General features: G+C 32.7%; 1 protein-coding gene across 10 annotated transcripts in view; it reads left to right on the top strand.

Annotated features, from left to right (window-relative positions):
- Positions 1-12,217, top strand: part of ARHGAP32 (Rho GTPase activating protein 32) — a 277,885-nt gene that overhangs the window by 244,499 nt on the left and 21,169 nt on the right. For all 10 annotated transcript variants that reach the window (XM_057490664.1, XM_057490663.1, XM_057490665.1 and 7 more), the window contains one exon: positions 6,402-6,551. In XM_057490664.1, coding sequence (XP_057346647.1) covers positions 6,402-6,551 — 150 coding nt within the window. The remainder of the gene's footprint in view (positions 1-6,401; positions 6,552-12,217) is intronic.

Raw genomic sequence — 12,217 nt, 5'->3', positions numbered from 1 at the left:
TTAGAATTTGAGAAGTTACAGGAACTTTAAATATAATTTAGTACAGTTGCCTAGATTTCTATTCCTCTTAGTTTCTACCAAATGGTCATCTAATCTGTGTTTGAAAACTTTGGAGCCAAAAAGGATATTGTGTATACTTGTAAAAATCCACTGGACATGCTACACATTGCACTCATACTTTATTACACCTTAAGTTTAATTGGGTTTAACAATTTCCTCAGGTATTATGTATTCCTCCTTTACCCTCTCATTTTGTCTGCTAGACTTTCTAAATTTATTATAGATATTCAAACTTGATGATACAATCAAATAAGCCTAATCTGAGACCATTATCTGGCACAAATCATCTTCCTTTCATTTAATTTCCTGAGAAATTAATCCAACCCTAGACTTCCCTCAAATCAGTCTAGAAGATTTCTGACCTAGTTTAGAGAACTTCAGTTTAGGTCAAGTATTATGAGAAAGTAAGAATTCTTTGGTTTTGCTGGAGCAATATACTTGTGTAATTAGAAACACCCAGTGCCCCACCTCCATGTCAAGGTTCACTGTGCTTTTAGTGTATAAACTGGTTATTGGTATCATAAAGATTTACCTTGGAGATAATAACTTGTATGTCATACTGCTAAAGCTTTTAACTACTGGAAAGACTGGTCTTGTTGGGTTTGTTTCAGGTTTGAAAAAGATTGCAGATAAAAAAATCTGTCATGTCTAAAAAATATGGAAGAAGTTAGCATTGTGACACATACTGCGTTTTATCTCTAGAACAGGAAATTTGAATATAAAAATGATATGATTGGTTTTTGTTTAAGTATTGTTCTGTGTTTTATCTTTGCTGTTTTTTTATCTGTGGAAATGCCACTGTTACTATTTCATTTCTTTATTAATCCAGTGTATTTTGTGGACCTTAATCTTAACACCCAAGCACTGCAGTCCAAGGTTCCTCTGTTGAAATGAGTTTATAAGCAAAGCAAGTCCACATTCTACCTTCCTCAGTGGAAGTCTTCTGATGTAATTGACAGTATTCTATTCTTTTCCTCAAAAGGTAGACTTACTAACTAGTTTACCAGTTTGTTACAAGGCAATGGGTGGGGGACAGAATAAGCATTCCAAAACAAGCTCCTTTGAGCTATTTTATATCTAAGAAATGGAAATAAAGTGGAGAAAAAATTAATATGAAGAGACATTTATATTTGGAAATGTTCAAATTTGAGTGTAACTAAGTTGAGTATTTTTATTAGTTTAAATTTTCAATACAATGAAATTTATCTTTCTCGAAAGAAAATTATTTAACTATGTGTGCCAGAGCTGTTCACCACAACTCTCTCTACCACAGTGGATTAAAAATGCCAATTATAATGACAACAGTAACAGCAAAACTAAAACTGTGTAGAACATAGTTTAGTCTTCCTTTGAAGACTTAAAAATCATTTAAGAATATACATCTAGCCATCATTCTGAACATTAGTTTTTTCAGGTTCACAGATTGGGGTACAGATTGGCAGGAAGAGACCACACCCACCCCTCCACTCTCAGTTCAAATTTTAAGTTTCTGAGTCATTAACGATGTGTTTTGGAAAGGAAACAAGCTAGGTTCCTGGCCACACAGAGTAGAAGCCAGGTTTACATATACCAGCACAGTTTCCTAGACCTTCCAAGTGCCCAATGGGAGCATAGAATTGCTAATGACACTCTCCACTGGACTCAGTTTTGTGTCATAGTGCAGCTCTTACTTAACTGAGTCTTACGTCATTATTTTGGAAAAATAAAAATGAACAATCTTTATCCTAACAGGAAAAGATAGCCATATTTCCTTGTTCTTGAGCCAAACTTGGCACACCAAAAGCAGAGTCAAAGCTGCCCAGTGTCCTGGGAAGTCCAGTTCTGTGCAGGCCACCTTTTGACTAATGTGATTTTACTCTGTATGGGAATTTGAAGGATCGTAATTATCTATTTCTAGACAGTCATTGAATTGAGGACCTATATTTTCCCTGGTTAATATATAATTAACTCTAATCAATAATTCCAGATGTGATATTGCTAATTGATGTGAAAGGAATAAATCTATTTTGTTTTCTCTGCTAGTGGGGAGCCCGATTCAATACAGCATACTCGTGCAGTTGTTTAATGTTCTACCTCCATTTGTGCTGAAAATTGTCACTCCCTTCCTTCCTTTCTTCTGGGGAGCATTGCTATGGACTCCTGGACTTATACTGATGTTTTCCAATAACGTACATACATCTTTACAGTGTTTGAATCTTGATGTCCCAAAGCTGGTCAGTGGAAGTCTGTTTAAATCAGTCCTTTTGGCACAGCTCCTAAGGGGTGTCGTTGTTTCCCTTGCTCTCTGTCCCAACAAAGTTCCCTAGTCTCATCTTGTACTTTCCCTGTTATCAAATGCAAACAGGAATTCTCCAAGGAGTTGTGGTTTATTTTATTAAGTAGTGATATTTACAAACCCAGATCTAAGACCAAAGGTATTGGTTGCAACTGGAATGTCACTGTGGCTAAGCCTTTTCAATGGCTAAAGCTTAGGGGAAACATGCATGTATTTTAATTTTGAATTCATGTTCAGATTTCCAACTAAAGTTTAATATTACAGTTTTTTTTCATCTTTGATTTTATTAGTGTATCTCTTTTCTTTGACACTGAAAACACCTTGGTTCCTAATAACATTACATGTTTATTTGCTTTGTCCCATAGTAGGTATAAAATTGTTTCAGAATTGCACTCCCGATATTATTACCAATAGTAAAACAGTTGAATGAAGTTAAATATTACACTTTATAGGGGGTTTTTGTCCCTAGAATTAATCCCACTAAGCATGTTTACTGTTTACCACTTACAAGTCATTTAAAATATTTTCTCTCTGTTGGCATTGTTACCAGTTTGGTATATTACATATATTCTTTCAGGTTATATTCAGTTATTAGATTTGCTTTTTTAATGTTCTAAATTTATTTTTGAACATACAGAAACAACATTAACATACTTCAAAAATGAAAGTATATAAAAAGAAGCTATATATTCAGAGCAGTTTCATTTTCTGTGCCCCCTGGCTCTCCACCCACTTTTTTTTTACCCTTTTTTATTAATTTTTTGCTTACCTTTACAGTGTTTAGCTGCAAAAATAAGCTCTTGTGTACATCCATGTGTGTGTGAATTGATGTGTGTGTAACGTATGTATTCACCATCTTTCTTATGCAAAATATACCATTTTGTATCTTCCCTTTTGACTTAATATAGTCTGGAGATTACTCTATATCAGCAGGTAGAGATCCTCCTTAAAAAAAAAAAGCTGAACACTAATCCTCTGTTCAGATATGTCATTGTTAATTCAACTTATTCCCTTTTAACACATTTGGGTTTCAAATACATATATTAGGTTATTTTTAAAGTACTCTTTCTTAAATGTTGTTCAATGTGTTCTCATTGCATACAATCCTAACTCTATATTATGGTCTGTAGTATTGGGCCTTTGCATACCCCTTCAGCCTTATTTCATGCCACTGTCATCCTCACTCATAACACTTATATCTTCCAACTCATATGTGGCCTCCTCAGACCACCTCTGACACCCTTCCCAATGTAGTTTCCTTCCGTTCGTCACTATTACTTCACTGTTTATTTCCTTACTAGTAGTTAAAAGCAATCTGAAGCTACTTGTCTTAATTTAGGCATTATTATATAGTGGGTGAGAGCTTGGGTTTATAGCCAGGCCACCTGAGTTTGATCCTGGTTATGTGATCTTAACACACTGTGCCTGAGTTACTTCATCTAAAAATGGGGATAATAATAGTATTTCCCTTCTAGGGCTCTGTGAGAAATGAATGATTATTAATAAATAAAAACACTTGCACAGTTGCTGACAGTATGTGTGAAATAAGTGCTGGCTATATTAGTATTATCATTTAGTTGTTCATTGTCTCTTTCCTTAGTAAATTCTGTGACACCAAGGAGCTTGTTCTGTGCTGTAATCCAAGACTCAGAACAGTTCCTGAGATAAAGCAGGCATTTACATATTTGTTGCTGAATAGTTAAAACTCAATTCTCATTCCTTTGAAGCATTTTTGGAAATCTGAGATTAAAAGAATGTTTTCTCGCATACATCACATGCAGTTGTCAAATTCAACAGATATTTTCATCAAATTCAGCATCAAAATATGAATGCCTACTATTATCATGTATCTTAGAAGTTGTGACCAATTATTAAAATCTGAAACAGAAGTCCAAAATTATTCCTATCAGAATAAGGATAGAAATTAGATTAGAAAAAGGATAGCATTACCATTTTGCTTTGACACATTTATATAACTACTAAATCCCAAAGGACCAACTAAAGTCCTAAAATTGTTGACAGTTTAGTAAATGACCAGATTTGAGCTATACAAAACGAAATCATTTTCTAGCATACAAGTAATTACCAGTTAAAACCATAATTGAAGGAAAGTATTATTCTACAACAAAAGTATTATTCTACAATATAAAATACCTAGCAAAATTCCTAATAAGTATGTGGAATGTGTCCTTTCATAAAGAAAATTAGAAAACTTTACTGGTATAAAAGGTTTAGAAAAATGATGACATGCTCTGTTTCTAGGTGGAAATACTGAATATTATACAAGTTGAATTTCTTCCAAATATAAAAATATAATGTCAGTATATAAGAATATGTATTACATACATCTATAAATTCATATATAAATACAATGTTATAAATATGTTAAATTATTGCAAACCAATCTCATTTGTATTTTTTGGTAAATCTTGTCTTTCAAAATTAAAGTTCATGTAGAAAATGTTTGAAAATGAACAGAAATGACTTGATGGCCACTCTTAACAAAGATTCACAACACAATCTGCCAGCAACTAGGGGAGAATAAAACTCACACAAGTCCACTAACTTTTAATATAGTCCAATAATTTTAATATTATGGGTATGTGTAACATACTTCTGAAGTTACCCAAGTGTGCCACAATGTCTCACTAGCAGATAAGAGAACTCATCTCTTGATTTTATGGCAAGGTAACTCAGTTACAAGAGAGGTTTTAATTTACCCATTTTCAGAGTATGTCAGCAGAGATGGCATCAAAATTATACAGATGAATCTCAGTAAATTTTAAATAATTGATAGAGAAAAAAATTTATTTCCCATTTAATCTGCATAAGCCTAAGATGACTGCTTTGTCTGAGTTTGCCCAGAACTTCCTGATTTTAGCACTGAAAGTCTCATGACCTCTCAGTTATGGGCAGCCCGGTTATGGTTGATCACCCTCACACAGTTCATAGAAAATATGCTTATGTTTATAAATAGTGTTTCCCATAAAATGAAAAGAAATGAATGACAAATGTCTGCTGTGGTCTGGAGTAACACATCCAAGGCCATCTCTTGGTCCTTCTAGGCCACAGGTTACACTCAGTGTACAGAATTCCTACAGGAGGCTACGTCCATTCAGGGGATTTAAGATTTGGGTCCATTCAGGAATCTATATGTAGTAGGATTCAGTAAGACTCCTAGAAATCTTCTGCAAACTGAACAGGAGGATTGAGGTCATGAAGCTTATTAGTCTTCCATCTGCAGCTAATCTCTGAGCTTGGACTTCCTGTTCTATGTTGACTTTTAGAGTAATTTTTCCTGTAGGCTGCACTTCTCAGTGGAAGCCATTTTTCTAGGGATTTGTTTGCTCTTCTGTTGTCTTTCTAATGTATCAATTAGTAAAAACATTTTGCTTTCTATTAATTTTCTTATCTCTTGCCTTGACCTACAGGGGATTTAAGGTGATATATTTAATATACTACAGAAGAATGTTAATAGAAGATATGTTTTTTTATGTGTGTTTTGTAGTTATATAGTCATTAGTTTGACAAGTACGTTTTATATCATGGGGTATTGTCCTCTGATTTGTTTCTGTTTTCAGTTTTACTTTCCAGATTACAAATATTGTGAAACTTTCTAACCACCAAGCAAAATATTTTAGAAATTGACTAGAAATGCAAACCACATGTACACTATTTCAAGTCTTACTTATTATGAAGGTCTGCAAAGCAATATATTAGAGTAAAACTCAGGCCCCAGCCATAATCCTGTAGCATCCTTAAGTATGCTTTGGCAAGATGGCTGGTTTACCAAGCTTGATTTAAAGGTCATAGATTACAATACTTAAATTTGCTCATGATCTCATCAAGAACACAAGCGGGTAAGAAGAAAGTACATAATTATGATCTTATTTATAAAGCAACTGTTTCCTGAACTCCTCTTGAAAATTTCCTACAGAATAAAAAGTGTAATTGTAATAGATTATCTCGCTGTCAGCCTGTTAAGATCTCCATTTCTTTTCACACTACATAAAAATTTAGTCTCTTTCCACAACTAAGGTATTTTCTCTTTATTATTATTTTTTAGTGTCTAAAAAACACGGCAAGCTCATTACTTTCTTACGCACATTCATGAAGTCTCGTCCAACGAAGCAGAAGCTGAAGCAGCGGGGGATCTTGAAGGAGAGGGTGTTTGGTTGTGACCTGGGGGAGCACCTTCTGAATTCTGGTTTTGAAGGTAAAATATTTATGATCTCATCATTTCAGTTTCTGATCTCTCCATATTGGTTTTCTATGATCAACTGTAAAGTTGGTTAGGCAATATTTATTCATTTAAATTCAGCAGCAGCTATTGGACTTTCTCAACTTCTCTTGGTCCTTGGGGCGGCTGAGAATAGAGGTCTCACAGTGCGTGCTGGCATCAGAGATGTTTAGGCTCTGTTTAGGAAGAGTAAGAATTTTTTTATCTATCCAAAAAGCTTCCTTAATTTTCCCTCTCATATTTTATCCTAAAATATTCATTTAATTTATCTTTTGGAAAAAAAAGTCGTAGTTTTGACCAAATATCAAAGCCAGTCTCCACAGTTTCATAGGTAAAAATTTAAATCCCTTTCTCTATAAATTAAATTCTGACTCAAGAATTCAGTAGTTGGATGAATGGATGGAAGGGATGAATGGATAGGAATCAAGGGAAAATGGAGTTTTCCTTTGAATTTTTAAAGTAACACTTTACTCTGCCATCTCCTTTAGAGATGCTAGACTATTAAAGAAGTATCTACCTATAATGTTGATAAGTACCAGAAATAGGTGATTTATGAAATTCTGAATCCTGAAGGGAAGTACCCATTTTACTTTTTAAAAAGACCACTAGTGAAACCTAGTGTAAATACTAATAAATATGAAGTTCAAATTAAGGCCTTACTTATTGCTTAAAGAATACCAATATACTTATAATATAAATTTAAAGCAAACTGTACCATGTTTCTTGAGGGAGAAGACAAAACATTATTTTAATCAGATGCTATCCCAAAACTTATATTAATTTAGTGCAGTTACTAATAAAGCAAAAAACAAATAGACAAACAAAATACCTGAGGAATTTTTTTCAGGTAGCCAAAATACATATGGGAAAAAAAGCCAATGAGAATATCGAAGAGCACTGTGGGAGGAAAAAAAAAATCAGTGATTGCATAGGAGATATCTAACTTTACCAGATATTAAAACAATATTCAAAACAAGAATGCTATTAGTGAATGAAGCAGTGTGGAATGTTTACAGGTAACCATTACTACAGATAAGAATCCACTGTGATAAAGTATGGTTTTAAAACCAGGTTTGAGGAGGGGTTACTTACTAAACAAACATTGAGATAATGAAATAACAATTTTGAAAAAATTCTCAACTTTATGACACTGAAAATTCCAAATACGTGAAAGGTTAACATTTTAAGCTCAGAGAAATTATAATATGAAATGATTTTGTTTTGAAATCAAAGAGCAGTAATAGCATTCTCAGATTTTTTTAAAAAAGTTATAAAGGAAGAGGTGGTTACAAATATGTAACTTCCATATGAAAAGGACACATGTAAAGAAAGAGTACTGCAGACTGGGAAAATGTTCTTTTTTGGCTATGACTAAATGCTGCTACCATAGTATGAAATATCTGTATGAAGATATCATTCAAATTTGTGAGAAAATTAAACCCTTAAGTAGTAGATGTATGTAGTAAAGATATTAACATACAATGTTAACAAGGAGATAGATGGTAAACAAAATACAGAAAATGTTTATGCTTATTTGTAATCATGGAAATGTATCTTTAAACAATTTTGAGATTTACCATTTTACATTGATAAATATTATTAACATCGCAAAGCTGTTTTTCTAAATTATGATATCATGCCATTAATAATACCAGTGATTTTGACGAATAGGTAAAAATTGTTGGTTTTAGGTGGCTAACCTCAACTTTTTAGAAAAACATTTTGGCGCTCTGTTAGCAAGAGACTTTGTGTTGTTCTTTTGATATAGCAATTCTGCTTAGGGATTTATTTCAATATTTATTTTTCATATTTATACTTTTTTAATAGAATGAAAGTATTAATTATAGCACTATGTCTGAGCAAAAAAATTGAATACTCAACTTCTAGGGAAATTGTTCAATAAATTATGAAGATATTAAAATCGTGAATTTGAATGCAGTGTAGAAATTTGAAAAATGTTTTATTTAGATGGTAACTACACCTCTTCAAAAGTATGAACACTTATCTGGTATGTAAAATGAATATAATTATGGTAGAGTATTAGATGTAGAGAATATTTTTGTGATTTTTTTTTTTTTTAGTTATCCTTTTTTTTCAATTAAAAAAAAGAAAAAACACCAGCACAGTATTAGAAATGAATTTAATAGTCTTGGAAGAGAAAAATTTCTGTTGAAGACCTGTCCTCTATATATAAACTGATTAGAAAAACAAAAAAATTAACTTGTGACATTAGAGTGTAATTGTAATTGGTAAAATGTAAAAAGCAGAAACCTTGAAGAATGAGATCGGGTACATTCTAGTTGACATACTAAAGTAATTTCCTAGGTGATCAGGGATGGTGAAAAATGAATAAATATCATATGGAAGATATTCATTTGAATATTCAAGTGAAGAGTAAAAAAACAAGAAAAAGGAAAACTTTTACTAATTAAAAATTTAAGTTTATTAATTAAAATTTTAATTAGGAAAGAATGGCCTTTAATAATAAAATAATTTATTAGTTTGTCTCTGATTTTAAGAAATGAATGTGTGTAGTCTGTGCAGTGATACTGTGTGCATGTACGTGTGTGTGTGTGTGTGTGTATGGAGAGACTATTTCAAAGTCTAAATTAAAATAAATAGAATTGAATATATTATATATAATTTATAGTCTAAGTGAAAACAATTAGAATAATCATGAGGAAGCAGGATATATAATACATACATAACTGTGAGGTGAGATGAAACATGAACATGGACAACTAGATAGATGGAATTGTATAATGTGTATAATCATTCTTATTCATGTTTGTTCAATTTTACTTTGTGCTTTAAAACAGTGTCCTTACTCTTTCAAAAATAGATTTTACACCACATTTTTTTTTAAGAAGGAAGCACAAAAAATAATGTTTTACTAAGTGACTCATTCTCTGAATTATATTCCTAGTGAATAATCAACTTCATAGAGAGATTATCTTATTACGCTTTCTAAACTTTTGAGCACCTCCCTTTTGGAGCAGGTGATAAACCTGACCTGTTTTCATCCATACAAAGTGTTGTAAGAACTCATGTAGGAGCCTGATTTTTTAAAATTATTATTATTATTCTATTTGCGATCCCTGGTGTCATTTTTTCATAGGACTTGTTTTCATTGCTGCACATATTTGAAACTGAATTTCCATAAAATGAGATTGCTTTATTAAAAAAGGAAGAACTTCGTAGAAAACTAGGTAAAAGTCTATTAGGTACAAAATATATAACATTTAAAAACTCATGGCGAGGCAGTGGTCCTAGAACAGCTTGCTCATATGCAGAAGGCAAGGCCCGGAGAGTGGGGGAAGCAAACTCAACTAAGACTCTGCTTAACTGGAAGCAGAAGGCAAGGAAGCCAGATGGCTATGGGACTGCCATATACTTTTTGATGCCAAAATCTCCATTTAATTTAAAGTTGCTTTCTGGGGCTTCAGAGAAATTGTGGAATAGCCAAGCCCCAGGAACTTTTGGTTTGAGCACACAAGTACTAGCCAACTTCCAATCCACTCAAAAATATGTTTTTGTTGCACAGCATAGAGAATATAGTCAATGGTTCTGGAACATCTTTCTGTGTTGACAGTAACTACATTAGCTGGGGTGAGGATTTAATAATGTATATAACTGTTGGATCACTATGTTGTATACTTCAAACCAATATAATATTGTATATCAACTATTCTTCAATTAAAAAAAAAAACTCATGGTGTGGAAACTATTGCCTGAATGTATTTCTGTGCTTGAGGTTATTTGACCCTTTCATCAAGAAGTGGCTTAAAAAAAAAAAAAAGCTATTGTAAATATATAGGGATTTTTATAATCAGAGCAGGAAAAAAGAAGGTCCAAATAACCTTTGAAATTAGCCCTTGAGGTAACTGTATTTTCCTAACCAAAGATCATGACAGATATTTCAATAAGTAACACTGAACCAATGTACTTCTAGCCAGGAAGCCACCTCCCTGAGAATGAAACTTGACTTTTTCTTCTGCATTACAAAATGCTTGCATGATTCCTGCCATTAAGAAGGGATATAATAAATTATTGATTAATGAGTGAGTGAGTGAATGAATGAATGAATGAATAGATGAAGACAAGAGCAGAAGTGAAACTAAGACTGTCAAGAAAACTCAAGGACCAGTTCTGGTCATATTTATCTACTTTTAGCCATTATTCTAATCATAGGGTCATCAATTTAAATTTAAACACTTATTACCTCTTAATATGTTGTTATATGATGATATTAAATACTAAAATTATTAAGTAAAAGTGGATCAAAAGTGTGTTAAAAAGTGGATTAGAGTGGGGAAATAACGTTAAAGTCCTGTAACCTTTTGGAGGAACCGTTTTGGAGGTTTCTAATGTTATGTTTTGACTGGGTCATTATTTAATGTGCACTTGACTGGTTTGTTAGATGGTTTGAGAGAGAAAGATGGCTAGTAAGATGCCTTTTCTAAATTAGGATTTCTTCTAATAAGATATTGGGTTCTCATACTGTCTTCTTATATAATAGTCAAAAATAAACCAGATCTTTTTTCTTCTTCTCTTCTGACACTGTTCAGCAGTTTCTACCTTTTTCTTCAAAATGAAAGTTTATGCTTTTCGCTTTCATGTTACCTATTCTATGTTTCATTTGTCTCTCTTAAAATTCTAAGTAATGGTAATGTTCAGTTACATAATTTTATTTGTGAAGCCCATTGTGTGATTGTTTTGTGGACATTGTCCTTATACTTAGGGAACATAACTGTAAGAAACAATTCACATGTTTTCCATCAAATTAACTGTAGAAGCTAAGCCATATTATCTGGTAAAGACGTCTAATTCACCGTATTTTCAAAGTTTACCTGCTTGTTTGGGAAAACATAATCAGGTGTGGATCTAGTATTGCATGGTTTTAAGAGTCTCAAGAAAGTTATCTGTGCTTTTTAATGAGTAGTAGCTTATTTTATGAAAATTCTATAATGAATGCTAGGAGAGCCTGATAATACAGAAATGAAACCTTGTGCTCTTGAGGGTATTACTTCCAAGGCAGACCTTTTGTGTCCCTGGGTGAGTTAGCATGCTAATTTGCAGCATACATAGTAAGTGTCTTTAAAAAAAAAATTCAAGCTTGTATTCCGTTCTTTAAATAATTGTTAATTATTCCAATAATCTTTAACTATATTTCCTTTGAAGTAGGTGATAGAATTTTTCTAGCCCTCAGAGTTTTTATTCTGCCTCTAGTTTGTAGGATAGAAACCTAGCACACTGAGGTTATCATTGATTAATCTCAACATTAGAGCTAGAACTCAAGCTCATAAATATCCTTTATATTTTGCATATAATTTTTGGCATAGCGATTGCTTATAATACCATAGTCAATCTACAGAAAGTATCCTGCAACACTGCCTACATTTCATCTCCCCCAGATAAACTTATTCCCTCTCTCATTAATATAATTCTTGAATTTTTAGAGGTAGAAAGCATAGTAAATACAGTTGCATATGAAAACTAAGACTCCACTACTGACTTGGTCATATTACATTGTCTGGCTCTCAGGGCACCTGTGAATCAATTCATTTGCTAATTTTACATGTGTCAGGACTGGGCTCCTGGATTTTTAATATACTAAAATGAAAGAAGCATTGTGTTGCCCT

The sequence above is a fragment of the Manis pentadactyla genome, chromosome 13 (genome assembly GCF_030020395.1).
Source record: "Manis pentadactyla isolate mManPen7 chromosome 13, mManPen7.hap1, whole genome shotgun sequence".
Lineage (NCBI taxonomy): Eukaryota > Metazoa > Chordata > Mammalia > Pholidota > Manidae > Manis > Manis pentadactyla.
Note: the sequence above shows the minus strand (reverse complement) of the source record. Positions and strands in the feature narration are given on the sequence as shown.